At 41.8% G+C, this 21,408-nt stretch overlaps 1 protein-coding gene across 4 annotated transcripts in view; it reads right to left on the bottom strand.

The window, feature by feature from the left end:
- aifm3 (apoptosis inducing factor mitochondria associated 3) overlaps positions 1-21,408 on the bottom strand; it is a 62,769-nt gene that overhangs the window by 12,347 nt on the left and 29,014 nt on the right. For all 4 annotated transcript variants that reach the window (XM_033043596.1, XM_033043598.1, XM_033043599.1 and 1 more), the window contains exons 5-17: positions 21,193-21,302; positions 18,936-18,980; positions 18,241-18,337; positions 16,149-16,261; positions 14,330-14,416; positions 13,101-13,192; positions 11,014-11,144; positions 9,666-9,781; positions 8,386-8,457; positions 7,507-7,570; positions 6,001-6,077; positions 4,270-4,387; positions 95-193 (exon numbers count right to left, since the gene is read on the bottom strand). In XM_033043596.1, the coding sequence (XP_032899487.1) occupies positions 95-193; positions 4,270-4,387; positions 6,001-6,077; positions 7,507-7,570; positions 8,386-8,457; positions 9,666-9,781; positions 11,014-11,144; positions 13,101-13,192; positions 14,330-14,416; positions 16,149-16,261; positions 18,241-18,337; positions 18,936-18,980; positions 21,193-21,302 (1,221 nt within the window). The remainder of the gene's footprint in view (positions 1-94; positions 194-4,269; positions 4,388-6,000; positions 6,078-7,506; positions 7,571-8,385; positions 8,458-9,665; positions 9,782-11,013; positions 11,145-13,100; positions 13,193-14,329; positions 14,417-16,148; positions 16,262-18,240; positions 18,338-18,935; positions 18,981-21,192; positions 21,303-21,408) is intronic.

The raw sequence follows: 21,408 nt of genomic DNA, 5'->3' as shown, positions 1-21,408 counted from the left end.
AACTAGGGCGATGGGGAAGGAATGACAGGAGAACACGACTGGTACAAAATACTCAAGTAGCTGTAGGTGGAGAGAATGTGCATCATAGATTTACCTGCATAGCGAATACTTTTCCCGAACATTGCTGTCCAGAAGTAGGGCACCGTGTTAATCTCTACTCCTTTTCCCAAGATGTTGAGAGCAGCTATACGACCTGAGCAACATTGGGAAAATAGGAGTTACTGATTAGTGTTTTGTAATGATACAGAGGACTTGCAGTTAAAGAATTTCTTTGATGCCAATCTGGCTCCACATACAGTGGCTTGCAAAAGTATTCATACCCCTTGAACTTTTCCACATTTTGTCACGTTACAACCACAAACGTAAATGTATTTTATTGGGATTTTATGTGATAGACCAACACAAAGTGGCGCATAATTGTGAAGTGGAAGGAAAATGATACATGGTTTTCAAATTTTTTTACAAATAAAAAACTGAAAAGTGTGGCGTGCAAAAGTATTCAGCCCCCTTTACTCTGATACCCCTAAATAAAATCCAGTGCAACCAATTGCCTTCAGAAGTCACCTAATTAGTAAATAGAGTCCATTTGTGTGTAATCTAATCTCAGTATAAATACAGCTGTTCTGTGAAGGCCTCAGAGGTTTGTTAGAGAACATTAGTGAACAAACAGCATCATGAAGCCCAAGGAACACACCAGACAGGTCAGGGATAAAGTTGTGGAGAAGTTTAAAGCAAGGTTAGGTTTTAAAAAAATATCCCAAGCTTTGAACATCTCACAGAGCACTGTTCAATCCATCATCCGAAATTGGAAAGAGTATGGCACAACTGCAAACCTACCAAGACATGGCCGTCCACCTAAACTGACAGGCCAGGCAAGGAGAGGATTGATCAGAGAAGCAGCCAAGAGGCCCATGGTAACTCTGGAGGAGCTGCAGAGATCCACAGCTCAGGTGGGAGAATCTGTCCACAGGACAACTATTAGTCGTGCACTCCACAAATCGGGCCTTTATGGAAGAGTGGCAAGAAGAAAGCCATTGTTGAAAAAAAGCCATAAGAAGTCCCATTTGCAGTTTGCCACAAGCCATGTGGGGGACACAGCAAACATGTGGAGGAAGGTGCTCTGGTCAGACGAGACCAAAATTGACATTTTTGGCCTAAATGCAAAACGCTATGTGTGGCGGAAAACTAACACTGCACATCACCCTGAACACACCATCCCCACTGTGAAACATGGTGGTGGCAGCATCATGCTGTGGGGATGCTTTTCTTCAGCAGGGACAGGGAAGCTGGTCAGAGTTGATGGGAAGATGGATGGAGCCAAATACAGGGAAATCTTGGAAGAAAACCTGTTAGAGTCTGCAAAAGACTTAGAATAGAATAGCCTTTTATTGTCATCCAGACCGAAGTCTGAACGAAATTTAAGCAGTCATACATATAATACAATACAATAAAAAACAACAATAAACACATATTAACATCCACCACAGTGAGTCTACCCAGCATCTCCTCACTGTGATGGAGGCAAAAGTCTTAGGGCTGCAGTCTCTTCCCTCCTCTTCTCCTTCTGCGCTGAGGCGATACCCCACCGGGCGTTGTTAAAACCTGTCCTCGCGGCTCAAACACCGCGGCCCGGGGTAGTCGAAGCTGCCGCTCACCAGACCTGCTGACGCAGCCGCTGGCCCGCGGCCGAACCCCCGGTCTCAGGCCACCGCCACCAGAACTGCCGTCCCAGCCCCCGGAGCATCGTTCCAGCCCCGAGCCGGATCGCCCTCACGTGAGTACTGCCACCGTCTCAGCCTCGCGCCAGGCCGCCGCTCCTCCCTCGCGCCAGGCCGCCCCGACCGGGCACCGCTCCTCCCTCAGGCTGGGCCGCCCCGACCGGGCGCCGCTCCTCCCTCGGGCTGGGAACGCCGTACCTCCCCGAGCTCGGCTACTCCGACGCCGGGCGCGGTTCCTTCCTCGGGCCGGCCTACACAGCCCCTCACGAAAGCCCTGTTCCAGCCCCGAGCCGGGCCGTCCTCACGGGAGCGAGCTCAGTGCGAGTCCTGGCGGGCTCTGCCTCCTGAGCCTCGAGGTCGCCAGCTCCGCCATTAGGCCTCAGCGCAGACGGAGGCAGAGAAGGGGAATACGACATAAAAGTCGCATTCCCCCGCAGGGAGAGACAGCAAGCCCCGTTTCAACCCCCCCCCCCCCCCCAAAACACAAACTAAAAACCAAAACTAGACTAACCAGAACGAAAATAAACAACCCAAAAAACACAAAACAAACAGGACTGCCGGAGAGCCGCTGCAGCCAGAGCCGCGCCGCCACTAGGATGCTGGGGCTGAGGTTCACCTTCCAGCAGGACAACGACCCTAAACATACAGCCAGAGCTACAATGGAATGGTTTAGATCAAAGCATATTCATGTGTTAGAATGGCCCAGTCAAAGTCCAGACCTAAATCCAATTGAGAATCTCTGGCAAGACTTGAAAATTGCTGTTCACAGACGCTCTCCATCCAATCTGACTGAGCTTGAGCTATTCTGCGAAGAAGAATGGGCAAAAATTTCAGTCTCTAGATGTGCAAAGCTGGTAGAGACATACCCCAAAAGACTTGCAGCTGTAATTGCAGGGAAAGGTGGTTCTACAAAGTATTGACTCAGGGGGGCTGAATACCTTTGCACGCCACACTTTTCAGTTTTTTATTTGTAAAAAAATTTGAAAACCATGTATCATTTTCCTTCCACTTCAAAATTATGCACCACTTTGTGTTGGTCGATCACATAAAATCCCAATAAAATACATTTACGTTTGTGGTTGTAACGTGACAAAATGTGGAAAAGTTCAAGGGGTATGAAAACTTTTGCAAGCCACTGTAACTAAACCAGAAGCAAAGAAGAGTCGTTTGGCATTTAGGCTCCATAGGAAATTTATGCCTACCCTGTCCCCATTCAATATAGGTGACATAATCTTCCATTCATTTCTCCCTCATACGTATGTTTATCTCAATTTCTCTTAACTGCATCTATGTAATTTGCCTTGCGTTCTTACGACAGTGAATTCTAAATTCTATGTGCTTTCAGGGGTAAAGAAGATCCTCCTTTTTCCTTTTGGTCATAAATCTACAAGATACATTCTTCCATTAATTCAATATAACTGGTCATGCAATTCTTTCAAGTTTGGAAGTCCATGCTACTACTTAAAAAAAAAAAGATTTTTACTTGTCTTTTCCATCTTTGAGTTCAGTTCCTTTGCTAGCACTATTGATGTCAGAGCACCAGACCCGTAGTTCCACACATTTGTTCAAATTCCTTTGTTAAAAATACTTTATTATTTTAATTTTTATTTTAACAGTAAATAAAATAAAATAAAAAAATACGAAGCTGTACATGAAATGTAACATGTCAATATATACTAGGTATCTACGGTACCATATTCCTGTACTTACTTCTAATAAAATAAAATAAAATTTAAATAAAATAAATAAATAAAAAACTTTATATAGAAATCTACTAGCAGTCTGGCATGGATTTACCAGAACAGTTTCTGGATAGTGGATGATATCAATAGCAATACCACCACTATTTATTTCCTGACTTTTGCTTGTAACATGCACTGATACAATCCATCTTGTCCAGGGCTCTTATCCTTTTCAAGTCTAATTACTTTATCAATTATACCCCTACTTTCAAATTTAAATGACCATCTTTCTTTTGGAATCATCTGTGATCCTCATTGCCCACCTTGTTAAACATCCAAGTGAACATTGTGGCAAATGGTCAATATTTCATTATCCTGATTGTGAATGTTGCTTATATTCCCCTTGGTGATGCTATCCCTATCCTTAGTTTTCTTTTATTTATATGTCTGTGGAATATTGCAACAAAGTCAATCACTAATCGTAATAGTTTTCCATCAAACTCAGCAAGTTAAAATTCCTCCATGTTATACACTTGAGCTTAGAACTTATTGCTGCATAAGCCGTACACTTACAATAACAGAGGGCAACTGTTTAGCAATAGAACTAGGTTCAGGGACAAGGCAAGTATGTCTGCTATTAGATCCAGGCATATTGGCAGGATAATATAGCTTTTAAGGGCATGACTGGTACGCAGCAAGGTAGCAACTTCCTACACACAAGTCATTAAACTGTTGTTTACTTGCTCCTGCTGAGGCCATGCTGAATTTGAACTTCCATATTGCTATATTCTGCAAACCAACCGTGTTAAAACAAAAGATGATTTCCTTTCTTCCAAACCCCAATAGTGCCATCAGAAAGTCCCACTTACCATGCACGTGGGCCATCTGCCAATGACCCACATTCACCTTCTTATTGTTGCGAAAGGCTAGTGGGAATGTGACAATGTCGCCGGCAGCAAAGACCCCAGGCATATTTGTCTGCATGAGCTGGAAGTATAAAAGATAACAAACCTTGGTGTCAACATTTTCAGCTTCACACGGAGGTCTGCTAATTTTCAGAGGAGATTTTTTATAATACATTCAAGATGTGGACAGCACATGTGATAAAGCAGAGATAACTGTGGGTTTAGTCAAAAGTTAGCAAAAAAACAGTTGATTGACAAATAGTGAGACCAACCAGTTTATATATTGAAATCATTCTGAAGTCAGAAATAAGGAAAGAAAAGGCCATTCAGGCATCAAGCATGAACCACAATTCAATTAGACCATGGCTGATCTGCAACTTATTTTCATCTTTGCCCACAATATCTTTGCCAAGCAACACTCTGTCAAGTTTAGAAACTCTCAATTGCCTCGAGCATGAACTGAAACGGTGTCATCAATGAAAACTAAAAATTATTGTTGCTATCAATCTGAAAGTGAAACACAAAATGCTGGAAACTTTCAGCAGGTCAGATAGTATTCGTTCAAAGAGAAACAGAGCTAATGTTGAAGCGAGGCTCAATGTTCCTGTTGAATGCAGTGGGTAGTGTGGTATGCTACACAGTGGGCAGAGACAGATGATTTTCAGAAATGTATTGTACTATGCTTTAAATATTTCAGGACTAATTATATGGTATGATCTTAATGTGGCTAACTACATGGAAGTCATACATGTACCCAAACCTTCAGAAGTACAATTGTGAACTATCTTGCAGTGCGTGTTACTTTCTTGTTGAAAAGGGGAAGCTGACAAAGATCCAACTTGTTTGTGCACGGCTTCTTGACATTACCCCTTTCAGTCTTGCTCTAATTTTGTCGTCTTTTTGTTCTGCATTTTCCCATTGGAGAGAAACAGTGGCTACCATCACATTCCACGTCGGAGAACAGAAGGATATGTCCCAAAGACATGCAGGTTTGTAGGCTAATAGCCTTTTGTAAATTGTCCATAGTATCTAGCATAGAAATAGTGTATGGTGATCATTGGTTGGCTGATTGGTAAAAATACATCTACTGATGCTCCTGAACACATCATCAGTGATGTAACCTGGGGTCATTGGATGTTTCGGGTCTTTCAACACCAGGCGACCCAGCCGTGGTTGATCAGACCACGACTTGTGTTCAGGTGGCATTCGCTCCTCCCCATGGACCTTCTCTCCTGATCCAGAGCCACCTCGTAGATTAAGTTGGCCAAAGGGGGATGTTTCCACGCTGTATCTCTAAACTAAACTTAATTAAAAAAGGATTCCTTATCCCTAAGACCTCCCAGTTGGATTGCAACCTTGTCGTGGTCGGGGAGCTTGTGTGTCTCAGTGACCCCTAGAGCTATGCCAGCAGGAGATTCGTCTCCTGTTAGGGTCTCCCATGCTGGACAGGTCGAAGGGTAGAGGCGAGATGAAGAGCGATCCACTGGTCCTCCAGGTTGGAGGTTGAGCACAGGGCTAACAACCCTGTCTCGTAAAACAAATATGTTACGGAAACAGCAACTGAAGGAATCAACAAGGAGTGGAGGACCTTCGTTGCTGCCAGGAGGCATAATAGGCAGTAAGTAAGTATCCCTAAGATATTATGTTCTGTAACCCTTGAGTTTCACTGTAATCTGAGTCTCCTGTACACATTACCTTGTTGACGGGAAGAAAGCCCTTAGAATCCATATTGATTCCACTCTGCTTGAGGAATAATGTAGCTGGTACAACCCCTACAGCAAAAGAAGAAGAAGAATGATCCAGGGTGAACCAACAGATAAACTGATGCAGTTCACAACAAATAGCCATTGCAAGATGTAAAACATTTTTTTATTTTTTTTGACCGATTTTGCACCTTCACCTCTTTTCTTAATAGTCAAAGGGAAAGACAGCACACAATGAGGTCACTCCTTTCCACCACCATCTTCCTAGACTAACTGTGAAATGGTCGGCCAGAACAAAGCCCTCCCTTACAGATAGATAGATAGATAGATAGATAGATAGATAGATAGATAGAATCTTTATTTGCCACACGACCAGGGTTGGTGGTATTTGGGTTCGGTACATGATGGTACACTGCTTTAGTCACATTAACACTAATAACAACACAGATCACAGTAATAAAGTGCATCCATACCACATCACAAATCACAAATCTCACCAACAATACATAGTGCAAAGGAACAGACAAAGACCATAGACAAGACACTGTATACATCAAAAGTCCTTAATATTGACTGTTATTGGAGGGAATTGAGTGTACTTATTGCTGAGGGGAAGAAACTGTTTTTAAAGCGGGTGGATTTTGTAGCAAGTGACCTGAGGCGCCTCCCTGAAGGGAGAGACTGGAAAAGGTGGTTTGCTGGATGGGAGGGGTCCGAGATGATCTTTATTGCCCGTTTTGAGGTACGTTGGAGGTAAATGGAATGGATTGAGGGAGTGGGAGTCTAGGACCAGCAGTGGGAGTCTAGGACCAGACGACACAACCTTGGAATAGTAGAATGTACCATTAGAATGGAGACGAGGAGAAATCTATTTAGCCAGAGGGTGATGAATCTGTGGAACTATTGGCTGTGAATGCCAAGTCATTGAATATTTTTAAAGTGGAGATTGATAGGTTCTTGATTAGTAAGGGAACCAAAGGTTACATGGTGAAGGCAACATAATAGAGTTGAAGGGAAAAATAGATCAGCCATGAGCAGATTTGATGGGCTAAATGGCCTAATTTTGCTCCTAGGTTTTATGACCTTCATCCCACTCCATTTCAGTTGGGTAATTTCATCATAATCCATTGGGCATGAAAATAATAGGATTAGCTCAGCCAAGTGTTTTAGTTTCATTTATGTAAATAGAGAATAATATGACTGGTTAGTGAGGGTCATTAACTGATCACAATTGTTTCTATTGGCAGGTTAAGACAAAACACCACCTTGGTTTCATGTGGAATGTTGTTAACTAGCTCGGGTCCCCGGAGGAGCTCAGTGCATTCTCATCATGAAAGAGGTGACCTTGTGGAGTTTCCTGAACCTATACACTCAGGTCTACACACTGCTGATAGTGTAGCCACAGAGAAAGGGAATGTCCTCATTGTCACTCAAAGCTAAAGAAACATCTCTAGCACTGAGAAACTAACTGGCCATCAATTCTGAAGATCACCCTTACCAATTCCAACCACACAAACATCAGCTCGAAGGATTTTTCCACTTTTCAGAACAACTTCTTTCACCTTCATTAAAATAAAACAGAACGTGTCAGTACTTGTACGATTTCTATAGTAAGTCCTATCTCTTCCAAGGTGAAGCTTGTGTTTTGGGAGTATCAGGTTCTTACTTTTTTTTTTTCACTATTCAAATTTTTCTGAGTCTTCTCTTGATGGCTCTGGTCCTGTACTCGCTGGAATTTAGAAGGATGAGGAGGGATCTCATTGACACCTTCCGGATTATGAAAGGCCCCGATAAGAGCGGATGGGGGAGAGGATGTTTCAGTAGTGGGAGTCTAGGACCAGAGGACACAACCTTGGAATAGTAGAATGTACCATTAGAATGGAGATGAGGAGAAATTTATTTAGGCAGAGGGTGATGAATCTGTGGAACTATTGCCACAGACGGCTGTGATGAAAAGTCATTGAATATTTTTAAAGTGGAGATTGATAGGTTCTTGATTAGTAAGGGAACCAAAATGTATGCCTTCCACATCTCTTCTCATTTTACATATTGTTCTCCATTTGAGGCCTGCTCACAATTGCCTAATATTGCTCTTGAAGCATCTAATTCATAATTGCTTCTTCCTTAAGATGCTAAACTTTCCAATAATGCCAAGCTTACATGACCACTTCCCAGCTAAGATTGGGAATGCAGTCCCATGTCTATGGTGTAAACCTTGATGCTCCATTTTATGCTTCGCGTCCACCAAAGACTTTTTGTTTATCTAACCCTTGTTTACAATACAAAGCCATCTCACATATCACTGTCAATTATAAGTGAGTAGGCATGAATGAAGTGTAAAATATTCAGAGAACTCGCTTATAAGTTGCTTTTGTACCTTCCCATCCTGACCTCGCAGCTCGGAGACCTCATTCTGCAGGTAGAATTTCACACGATTGGTCTCAAACATCTGAACATGGAAAAGAAAATGATCAGTCCTCTCCTCACATCAGTGCTTGTAACACAAACAGACAACCCAGACCCACTAATTGAAAGAGCACCACAGGACTTTAAAGGTGAGTTTCTATTGGAATCTAAGAACAGAGTAAAACATACTTTGACAAAGAAAATTCACTGTTCGCTACTTTGCGCACTGTCTGCTGGAGGTTTTACATGAAAGTTACTTTTAGCAGGATGATGACTATGTGGATTATTAAACATTATTCCCTCCATTTCTGGGACGGTTTTGTGTCAAGACTGAAAGAAAATGTTATAATTTATACAGCTCCTTTCCCAATCTCAGAATATCTCAGAGCGTTTTTCGAGTCATTGAACTATTCCTGAAGTGTTCTGCACCAGAATTTTCTTGCAAAGCCATCTGGTATGAAACATAATGCGTAATTTGCTTTTAACATTTCTTTAAATAGCAGTGTGATAATGGCTTGATAAAACTGTTTTGGTTGGACAAATATATATTGACCGAGGAGTGACAGTGCAATAAGATCATTAGGCACGACAGATGGCACAATGGGCTAAGTGTTCGGCTGGCAACCGGAAGGTAGCTGGTTCGAATCCTGCTTGGAGTGCATACTGTCGTTGTGTTCTTGGGCAAGACACTTCACCCACCTTTGCCTGTGTGTGTCCTTGGGCAAGACACTTCACCCACCTTTGCCTGTGTGTGTGAATGTAATTATGTGAAGCACTTTGGGGTCAATGCAAGTTGACTAAAAATGTGCTATATAAATAAAGAAATTTAATTTAATTTAATTTTAATTTTTAAACCCTATCCAGGAGAAAGATCCATGTTTCAAGTTTCCATCTGAATGAAGCACCTTTGAGAACAGTAATCCCCATCATTGCATTGAACTTCTTGAATATTGCACTGAATTGTTGGACTTGAACTCGCTGATTCAGACGACATTCTTGCTACCGTGTCTGTTTATGTTGATGCCATTTTAATTCAATTCAAATTATAAAAACAAGCAACGGAGAATAATTTAACTTTTGAACCCGTTTTAGGCCAGTCTGTCAATATGTTTTTCAATGCTGTAGATTTCCTTTGTCCCACTTCTTACTTGATCAGTCCCTGTCCATTTAACATCTCCCTTCAAAAAACAAAGCAGTCCAACTCACTCGACATGTCAGCCCTTTATCACTCTTTCGATTTCCCTCACTTACTTTCATTATGGATTGTCCAACCTTCTCTCCCAGCACCTTTCTGAAAGGGATGTTTTCAATGCCAATGACGGACACTGAGTGGGATTTATCAGTGAGGTATGCAGCTACTTCCATGCCTGCAGAAACAAATCAATGCCCAATTCAGTTTTTGCTCTCATCCTCCGGCAAAACTGTTACATTCTAAAATATTATTTAATTTAATAATGGGGGTATGGGTGTCACCAGCATTTAGATTCACAGAGTTATTCGGCATGGAAACAATTATTTTATAATTGTGCAAACCTCTACAACTTTCCCTTGGTAGTTTGTCCCATAGATCCACCATCCACTGGGTGTGCCTTAAGTCCCTTTTAATTTCAATAGGCAGGGGGTTGAACGGATACCACAGGTAGACGGAATTGCAGAGTTGTGTTTACACCAGATAAAACACAAGACCATATCAAATCACACAGCAGGCTCGAGAGGCCAGGTGGACTATTCCTGCTCTTATACTTGTATACTTATATGTACACAGCATCTGGCTTGCTCATTATTTATATAACTTTTCCAATTAAGTTTCCTAGCAATGATGATTTCCAGTGGACTGATGATGGTGAATTTCTATTGAAAACCAAATCTGCAGTGAGCTACGTTTTGTCAGACATTTTGATAATATATGAAGTTTGAGCTGTTAATATATCTCCGTGATTAATGTGGATTCACACAAAGTACGAAACATTGACGTTCCTGCTGCAAATGGGATTCAATATTTATACTTGATGGGGAATGAATCTGCATTTCGTCATTGGTGTACTTGACCGGAGAGAGAAATAAATAATTATTGAACTACTTCAGGGGGGGTAACTGGAAGGAGCTTTACACTGAGCATGTGCAGGGTATGTTAAATTATTTTCTTTCTGAGCTGATGTAAGGAATGTCACTTTGTCTCAAACTCAGACTTTTTATTTGAAGAGCATATACTAATCAAGCATGTCTTTTGACAGAAAAAAACAGAAAACGCTATAAATACTGATCAAGTCGGGCAACATCTGGAGAGCGAGAAACAACTTTGTTAGACTTGAAACATTAAGTCTGTTTCTCTGTCCTCCAACGCCAAGTGATCTGCTGTGTGTTCCTAGCATTTTGGATTTTAATTTCAGACTTCCAGCATCAGCAGCCTTTATGATTTATATTTGGGCTGTGTTACTATTAATTGCTAATGTCAGAAGTGCATACTTATCTTGTAAGTACTGAGCTTGCAAAGATTATGCATGCATCCAAAAGTTAAGTCACGGACTTCAGTATTTCTTAATGAATTCTAAGCTTCTTATTCCTAGGTTGCACATTAAGAAAGTTCAGTAAGCTGTACCTATAAAAGAAGCTCCAACTATCACAGCGTTCCTGTCGTTGGCCAGTTTGGCAATGCAGTTTGCATCCTCTGGCGTCCTGAGCTGATACACATTCTCTAAGTCCGCACCTTGGCACTGAAGTGGTTTAGGCCTGAAATGCAAGGAGTGAAATCTTGATGATGAAGTCCTTTGAAAGTAGGCTGTTAACATTTCCATCTCCTCCTTTCCCCTCAGCCCAGTTTGAAGGATACAATATACTAAAGTAAGCACAATGGGTGTATTGTACACTCCGTTTGTACACTCATGGGTGATGTGCAACATTTCTCTGTGAGACAAGTGCCGCCGGATTGCAAACAATATTCATCACTTACTGGAAAAGTTTAAAACAATTCAAATCCACTATAAATTGAGTGTGTACATACCTTAAAGAACTATCTGTAACATGTGGGATGACTTTGATGCCATTTAGTGTATTAGCGGTTGCTGTTGAGTGTAGTTTGCCTTCAACGAAGGACGTTTGACCTTTGTTACTTGCCGTACTGAATGGCAGTGTAGAAGAATCTATAACTATTACGTAGGTGATGAGTCTGGGATGTTGCTGCTCTGCTTGTTGCAAGCAAGTCAAGTGTGAAATAAGAGAGAATGGGATTCTCTGGGTTGAGTGTTGTAATATACCATCATTACAATGGTACAGGATGGATATATGAGTTGGGAAGGTATGAGCAGTCAGACATTTGATCCATACATAGAATGGCGCAAGAGTTCCTGAAAAAAATGTATATTATTGGGGCGGGGAGGACAAAGAACTTTGCAGTGTGGCCATGCATGAAAGAGGAAAGTGTTCATACTATGTGTAGGAAAGAACTGCAGATGCTGGTTTAAATCTGGAGAAGGGTCTCGCCCTGAAACGTCACCCATTCCTTCTCTCCAGGGATACAGCCCATCCCGCTGAGTAACTCCAGCATTTTGTGCCTACCAAGTGTTCTTATGAGGACATTGTAAGCATTTTTAATCCAATGCCTTCAGAGATTTCCATGAGTTACACATTTAGTTCATGAAATCAGGGACCATCTTGGGCAGTTGGGACATATGTTGATAGGTGAAGACATTGGCCAAAAGGTGCAACTTTCGGAGCATTTTAGACCTGGTGCTGCCGGATTGAGAGAATTCAAGAAAAACTATCTGAGGAAACGCTGGAAATACTCAACAGGTCAGTCAGCATCTGTGGAAAGAGAAGCAGAGTTTACCCGTCAGGCTGAAGACGTCATCAGATCTTGAACCTGAAATATTAACTGTCTTTCTTTCCACAGATGCTGTCTGACCCGTTTGGGATTTCCAGTATTATCTGCTTTGATCTCAGATTTCCAGCATCTAGAGCTTTTTTGATTTTCATAACTTTTTAATACACTGGATATGACGCCTGAGGGAGTGCGCACAATAGCCATACACTTGGACAGCGTGTTGAAGGATGTGCAAAGGATTTCCGTAGGCTATGCCCTGAGACACAGCAACAAGCCCATATACTGTAGATGGCAATAGCGACATTGTTTTCCCCTTGGCAGTCCATGGATCTATTAGATGCTCTATATTTAGTGGTGTTGCATGAGGGCAGAGAATTTGTTCTTTTTGATAATGCCACAGAATCTTTACCATTCTGTTAAACAGGCAGCTAGGAGTTTGATTGAATAGTTCAGTGAAAGAGCTTGATAGAGTGTGGCATCTTCTTCTTATCGAGTGTCCACACACAAGATTAGAAGCTGTTCAACCAGAGCTGAACACACTTCTCGGCATCTGCATGCAATGGTGTCTGTCTTGTCGCTTGTTGCGCGCGGTGGTAGAAAGATTGGTGGAAACAGGGCCGCGACGTGATTGCTCTTTCCTTGACCCCCAAGTGTGGCATTGGGCCAAGGGAGGAGTTCTGAAAAGCCTAAACTCCTCCTGTCAGAGTGAGCAAGTATTATGGACAGAATTACCCTGACACTAGAGTCCAGGAAGGGGTTGTGCCAGACTTCTATAATCAATCTCCCCACTAACTACCCCACCGCCACCCCCATGAACCCCTGGTTTCACAAGAACCCGTAACGATGCAAAGCCAACTGCTGGTCACCTGCTCCCTGTTGCAATCAGCAAATTGGTATACTCCATCTTGAGACCATCCTTAAAGTGGACCACCTTATTCTTTACATCCACTGAGACCACCTGCAATAAAGGAGCATTAAAGGTCATTCTGATGCACACTATCACTGTAAGAATGATACTCACATTTATAGTAATGAAGGACCCCCCCCCCACTGTTTCTCACAGTAAGTGCAGAGCACTGGTTGAATTACAATTCCACAGATCACAACATTTCCACCTGTACGAAGGTGTGTCAGGACAGGGCCTGGGCCGGTCATGAGATCGCTGCAGTCATACAGCCTGAAAACATTCACGCTTGTCGTTTGTATGGGCAGAATGAATGGCCATGGCGAGAAGAGACTGGCAGAGTCTGTGGAGTGGCAGTGTCTGTGGAGCTGTACTCCAGTGTTATTTCGACATTATCAGGAGAAGTGTAGCGAAAGCAAGGAGAGTAAGTGAATACATTTAAAGAAGCCAGTTTCACAATGGGCGCAGTAACATTAAAGTGTTATATCTAAGTGGCTAAATAATGTATTGGGGGTTGTACGGCTGGCATGCTACAGAGGATATATTCACCGGGTCCTGTTGGGATTTATACTATAATTGGCCATTTTACTAGTTGGCTTAAAATGGATGGGAGCATTCTGAAAAAACGTTCTGTTTGAGGTTGGATTATTATAGGTTAATTTCAGGCTGCAAGCATCTTACTGTATCATAGTTATAACAAGGGTGAATATTCCCAAAGATGAAAATCAAAACTAGGATATCTGAATGCGTGGGGGTGGTTTTGGGGATTATGAAAATACTGGTGCATTGCTTGAGATATTATGAGAATGGGAATGAATGTGTGTGAAATGGAGAGTATTACTGGAGTTACAATGACGATACCAAGATTTAACTGGGATTTATATTCGGGATGAAGGATTTGACTTCAAGGTCTAATGCAGACAGGGAATATTACTGGGAGTTCAATTGTGGAGGACATGATGGTATTTGCAAAGAAATTCCTTGCAACAGGAGAGATATTTTATGACTGGCATAATATAATGGAGGTTATTATGAGGATGGAAAATGATCATGGTAAGTATTACAGGCAAGCGCAAATTCACACTGAGAGTTGCAATGAGAATGGAAGATATGGAAAGAATGAAGATGTGACTGAAAGATGCAAAAAGAATAGAAATTATATTTAGCAGAGAATGGTTGTCAGACTCTTACCTCCCTTCCTGTTTGCATTTCGATATCATACTGCGATAAGAATTCTTTGGATCGCAGAGTGATTTGCTCGGCTTGACATTCAAGGGACTGTGAACACAAGGACAGGCGATGAACACTGTGATCATATTTCAGTCATACTTGGCTTGCTACTCTATCAAGCTAATCTTCCATAACCACAGAATTATTGCACACATTATTAAAATTAGATGTAGATAAAAATCACAGGGTTAAACCCCGAGTCATATGTTGCATTCATATTTATTGCAACCCCCCCTTGGCTCCCTTCTTGAGCTTGGGCGATAGACTGATGTCACCCAGCATAAGGTATACAGGACTTGTCCTCAGCCTCAACAACTAAGAGTCAATATGGGTACTCAGTTAGCGTTTTCATCCTCCCACACTAGTAAGCAAGTCAATTTGAAAGATAATGGAGGATACTTTACTTGTGGGCAATAGTATACAATTGGTGATATCAAATCAACTTCTCATTTTTCTTTTATTATAATTTGGTATCGGCTGTTTGTTTTACACCATAGCCTTGAGATAAACCAACCCTCCCCATGCACTAATATCAGAATGAGAACAGGCTGTAATGCTGGTAAAGGAACAATAGCCTGCTGATGTTAATCATGTGGTCCAACGTGTGAGGAATTGTCTCTATTATATGTACATATCACAGCAGTGAAACCCAACCCACCAAAACCCTTCCTCTACAGAAAGTGAAAAAGGAAAAAGAAAAGTGAACTTTGCTCACAAAATAGGTCAAGGCAACAACCTGTTTAAAGCCAATTCAAAATCTCCATAAATCCTCAGATTATAACTTGGCACCGTGAGATAATGTTTGTGTTGTCTTGTGCAGGTCACTCACTAGAAGATCGACACAAAGTGTTGAACTCAGTGGGTCAGGCAGCACCTCTGGAGAAAAATGATTGGGAACGTTTCAGGTTCGGACCCTTCTTCAGACTGAAAGTATAGAGGAGGGAACTGGAGGTAAGAAATAGCCAGAGCAAAGAAGGACCGGCGACCATGGAAGAGTGGAGCCCATATTGGCCCATTGTTGACTGGGAAAGAGGTGATAACGAAGGGATACAAGGATGCGAACAGTGGAACTAGAAGGACGACTAGGGTGGGGGATGGGAGGGAATGCAAGGGTAACTTGAAATTAGAGAAATCAACGTTCATACGGCTGGGTTGATGAGAACAGGAGTAGGCCATTCAACCTCTGTAACATATTTTGAATTGAAGGAGTCTATGGCTTATTTGTGCCTGGCTTATGTCCATCTACCTGCCTACTTCCATATCCAATGATATCCTTACTCCAAAATAATTGATCACAGTCCATTTTATAGCACAAATTGTTTCTGGAGCCACCGGCTACTTGTGAAATTGTGCTCAAGGTTTCCACTATCCTTTATGCAAAAAAAAAGCACTGCCTGATTTCACTCCCAAAATACCAAGCACAGTTTTAAGCATTTAGTACTTTGTTCAAGATTTTCCTTATAGTTTCTCTGAATTTAACGTATGAAATTAGTTTAGAATTTAAAATAGCTTGATCAGATCGCACCCCAATTTTCCAAACTCGTGGTAATACAGGGAAAATTTATGATTTAACACTTTTAATCCCAATATTATCCTCCTGAATGTGCATTGGATGCCCTCCATGCTAATATATCTTTCAAGATGACTAACAAAAACACACTGGTGTTCCCAACATAGATCAGAGTCCAGTATTCCTCGATTAAAGATGTTATATCTGTTACCGATCATATGTATCATATTGGGTAAGGATTGTGGGTTGTTCTTAGATACAGATACAAACCTTACTTAGTTTAGGCCTGTCATAGGGGAGATGCATCTCCATAGTACACATTACAATCCGGTCAGTGAAGCCTTCCTGCCTCAGAGTTTCAGCACAGACCAATCCTGCAGGGCCTGCAGTGAATGAATTATAATCAAAACAAACACAATTTCTTTTTAGTGTATATGGCACCTTTAAGATGATAAATGTCCTAAGCAATTCAAAAACGGATGTAAATTGGTATTAAACTAATGAACGAGAGATAAGAAAGGCAAATTACTGCATCTGCTCTTAACCTGATTTTTTAAAATTAAAAACTTGTCCAAAAAGGTAGGTTTTTGAAAATCTTTCCGAAGAAGCTGAAAATGTTGTGTTTCAAACATATCTCCTTTTGTTTTTCTGCGTGCTAGAGGGAACACATCAGTTTACCCAACATCTCTTCATAAAACGAACCCATCATCGCTGGTACCTGTCCAGTGAATCTTTTCTGCACTCCTTTCTAAGAAGACCAAATCTGCATACAATTCTCCAGATGAAGATTCACCTAGCCCCTCCATAACTGCAAAAAAGGCTACTACTTCACCCGTTCTAAGTTTTATCACAATAAATGCTTAATATACCATTAATACTCCTGACCGTTTGATGCCCCTGCGCATCTGCCTATTGACATAATCTTGCCTGTGTAGAAAGGAACTGCAGATGCTGGTTGATACCGAAGATAAACACACAGTGCTGGAGTAACTCAGCAAGTCCTAGAATTATACAGTGTGGAAACAGGCAATTTGGCCCAACTTGCCCACACCGACCAACATGTCCCAGCTACACTAGTCTAACCTGCCAGCATTTGGTTCATATCCCTTCAAACCTGTCCTATCCAAAAGGATTCTTTTAAACCAGAGATGCTGCCTGATCCGCTGAGTTACTCCAGCACTTTGTGTCTATCTTCAGTATAGTCTGGCCTACTAGATACTATGTGTTTAAGAAGGAACTGCAGATGCTGGAAAATCAAAGGTACACAAAAATGCTGGAGAAGCTCAGCCGGTGCAGCAGCATCTATGGAGCGAAGGAAATAGGCAACGTTTCGGACCGAAACGTTGCCTATTTCCTTCGCTCCATAGATGCTGCTGCACCCGCTGAGTTTCTCCAGCATTTTTGTGTACCTACCAGATACTATGTCCCACAGTTCTGCTATTAGAAACATGAAACACACAAATAGAAGCATCATCTGATTCCAACGGCCACATTAACTCCTTGGATATCGCTCTATTTGGAATCCCCCTTCTGTTCTTCCTGTTCCTCCCCATCTTCTCTACAATTGCTAATTAATTTATTTTCTCTCATTCTCAGTTCAAATGAAGTTTCTCTTTCCACTGACTGTCTGACCTGCTGTGTGTTAACAGCATTTCCTGCATTTATTTAAGATTTCAGTGTCTGGTACTTTTTGGTTTACATTTCAGTGATTTATGCACAGGAGATCATGACCATTTAGTTTTTTTTTAAAGAAACCTGCTTTCTGTTTTGTGCGTGAGAGTGGATGGCCTCACATTTACCACTGTATATTCCATTTGCCATATGTTTGTCACCTACTCACTTTGTTTATATACACATGAAACTGCTTTACATCCTCCCCATTATTCAAAATCTCAAAACATTAACAAACTTGGAAATATAACTTTCCGTCAACAGATACCCGTAATTAGTCTGAAGAAGGGTTTCGGCCCGAAACGTCGCCTATTTCCTTCGCTCCATAGATGCTGCTGCACCCGCTGAGTTTCCCCAGCAATTTTGTGTACCTTCAATATTCCAGCATCTGCAGTTCCCTTTTGAACACCCGTAATTCCATCTCCTCCGACTTTGTTGACCAACTTCCTGTGTGTGATCGTATTGAAGGCCTTCCGCAAGTCTAAATCCACCACATCTTCAATATTTATTCTATAAATCAAACTCTCCAAGAACTTCAATAGATTACTCAAATACTATTTCCCTCTCATAAATTTACTTCTGAAGTGTTTCATATATCTTTCTGATTGATAAAATCACAGCCATTTATTTTGCCCAGTCTGTGGTTTGGTCTCACAGGGCAGTTTTCCCTTCATGAGGACTATATGCCTACCTGCCCCAATGATAAGCACATTGGTGTTGTTGAAGCTGCCGTCACTCAGAGTCGCACACCTGACCATCCATTTCACCCGCTTCTGGGACTGCAGAGCCTGAGGGCAAAAAGGTAGAAATGTTAATAGTGAGAGCAGCAAGATCGGATTGTGTAGTCAAGGGCTTTGTTCTACTTGCTCACGATTATAGCTGCACACTGCAAAGCAGCAGATCAGTGGTGCAGTGGTCCAGAAAGAATACAATGTCACAGAAAGCAGATCGGCGGTCTGGGAAATGCTCTCTCTGTTCCCTATACATGTGAAAAAAAATTCTGATTTAGGATTCCTAGTTCCTCTATCATTTGTTTTCATTGTAATTTATGTCCTTGGTAAGAATCCTGATATAAGTGTGAGGGATTTTACCCTGATGCCAGGACTGGAGGAAAAACAACTGGATGGACTGAATTAATTAGGAACCCAATGGTCCGTTTATCTGCAGTTTGATTCCATAATTCATTCAATCTGCATGTGACAATGGGATGCATGCTAGTTCTTTAATGGGCTTAGGGTTTCTTAAAAGATTCATGGTCATTCAATGCATTTTAGACCTGTCTAAACTAATTGAAAAATAAGACTTTCGTTTAATTTGTCCGGGATCGGATTAATTCCAAAAACATAAAGAACAAACAGCAAATTTCCGAGGGAGATTTTGTGTTACCTGTTTACTTGCTCGCACCATGACTTTCTCTTTCTCTATTCTGACCTGTGAAGGCAAACGTCATTGTTAAGAGTGGTAGACTTCAGGAGGGCGGGAAAACAACACCATACACCTCTGCACATCGATGGAGCTGATGTGAAAAGGGTCAGCAGCGTGAAGTTCCTAGGACTCCACCTGTCAGATGACCTGACGTCCACGACCAACACCACAGCACTGGTCAAGAGAGCCCAGCAGCGACTACATCCTCTCCGAAGACTACGGAAAGCAGGTCTCCCCACTACACACCTACGAACTTTTTATAGGGGGACAATCGAGAGCACATTAACCTACGGCATCACTTCCTGGTTCGGGAGCTGCAAGGCGTACGAACGGCACCAGCTAGACAGGATTGTGAAGACCGCCAGCAGGATTATTGGTGCTCCACTCCCTTTCCTGCTGGTCATATACAGGAAGAGATGTATCAGCAGAGCCATCTCCATCATCAAAGACCCCTACCACCCATTGCATCACATATTATCCATCCTGCCATCTGGGAAGAGGTACAGGAGCATTAGCTGCAAAACCAGCAGGATGCTCCTCAGCTTCTTCCCGCAGGCTATAATACTGATAAACGGACTTTGCCCCCTGCCAAAGTATCGCGCACCAACCTGGACACACTGCAGCAGAGCCACTGTCGTGCCTTGCCGATCGGAACGCCTGTTGATGTTTAGTAGAGAGTAGAGTGTTTAATTTGTTCATGATATATGTATTTTTATTTCTATTTATTTTTTACTGCACACTGAATGGACACTGGTTGAGCAACGTTTTTTTGTTTCCTCTGGGTATGTGAGTACTCAGGAAAATGACAATAAAGATATACTATACTACTATACTATCCATAACTGAGATATGTCGATTAATGCTGAGGTCGCCGAGGTACCGATGTCCCAAAGGCACTGTGACATCATAGCCTGGTCCAATTTGTTTACGGAGAAGGCAGTTTAATACATGAAGTAGAAGAAAGGATATGCTGAGAGAATGAGATGAAGATGGAAGAAGGTTCAGCACTAAGTGGAGGTTCAACAGTATATTGATTGAGGCACCAGATAAATTTGAACCCTTGGCTTTATGCTAGTCATGGAAGGCACAGCTCCATTCATTTAAATGGGTCACTAATCGTCACCTAACAGGGAAACACAAGCAAGTGCGTTGGCATTTTATCTATATTAAAATTAATCCCTTTCATTAATATGTGATTTTATAATCTTTTAATATTTTATCAATTGTATGTTTTTCATCTGTTGCTGAATGCTGATGAGTACTTTGGTTCTTGGTTTCTTGGTCCTCCAAAATGTTCCAAACGGAATTTAAACTGGAGGTGGTGAAGGGAGGGCTTAAGCCAGAAATGGTGTCAGGACAGTGAGACCACCTCAGTTGCACAAACTAATTGCAGCAGTGGGGTGCCATGCGTGAGGCACGCATGAGACACACACAGTGTATGTAATCCTGCCCATGACATTTTCAATCCACCGACTACTGTGTATCTGGGAACCTGATTTAAATTTCAGTCAGTAGATAAATGGAGGTGGGGAATGCTGAATCAAATTGGGGAGAGCTTTTTGCAGCAGTACTTATGTCATTTTCTGACTTGTAAATATCAGCTTGGCCTCCAGAGAGCACTCCCGGCTCTTCTTTGAAATTGTGTCAAGTAATTCCAGAGATTTATAGTTATATATAGAACTGAAACTGGCACTTCGGCTAAATTTGTCCACGCAACCATGCTGCACACCTAAACTAATCCTATTTGCCTGCGTTTGGCCCATATCCCTCTAAATCTTTCCTATGCATATATGTGTCCAAATGTTTTTTTTAAACGTTGTTGTTTCCCTGCCTCTTCCATCTCCTCTGGAGGTTGTTCTATATACCCAATGCGATCTGTATGAAAAAATAATTTTGTCCTTGGGTCCTCTTTAAATCTTTCCCCTCTCATGTTAAACATATGCCCCCAATTTTTAGACTCACCTAATCTGCGAAAAATCTCTGCCAGAGCCCTACCATTTGTGCCCCAAAGCGTGATTAGGGACTTCAAAGCATCTTTGGAAAGATGACACCCCACTAATACTGCAATCCCCTGGATATTGCCCCCAAGTGTCTGGGATGGGATTAAAATACTCAATTTAGAGGAGAGACCACTAACAATTGTTCCACAGCTGACACTCCAGAGAGTGGTGGAGTGCATTAGATGAGGTGGTTTTGGTGCAGAATAATGAAGCTTTACCTGAAATTTTGGTAAACTGTCTAATCCAGGAAAATCTTCAATGTCACCAGTTGCAACATTAAAACAAGCCCCGTGCCACGGGCACCGAACTCTCCCATTGGTTAAAACACCTGAGAATTGAAATAACATGTTCAATCAGAGTCATAATTCTTCGCTGTTCAACAATTTGTTGGATGAGTGTTCTCAGTATCTATGTTGCAACACCAAAGATTGCCC

The sequence above is a fragment of the Amblyraja radiata genome, chromosome 25, assembly GCF_010909765.2.
Source record: "Amblyraja radiata isolate CabotCenter1 chromosome 25, sAmbRad1.1.pri, whole genome shotgun sequence".
Taxonomy (NCBI): Eukaryota; Metazoa; Chordata; class Chondrichthyes; order Rajiformes; family Rajidae; genus Amblyraja; species Amblyraja radiata.
The sequence above is the reverse complement of the archived record's forward strand: the minus strand, read 5'-3'. Positions and strand labels throughout refer to the sequence as shown.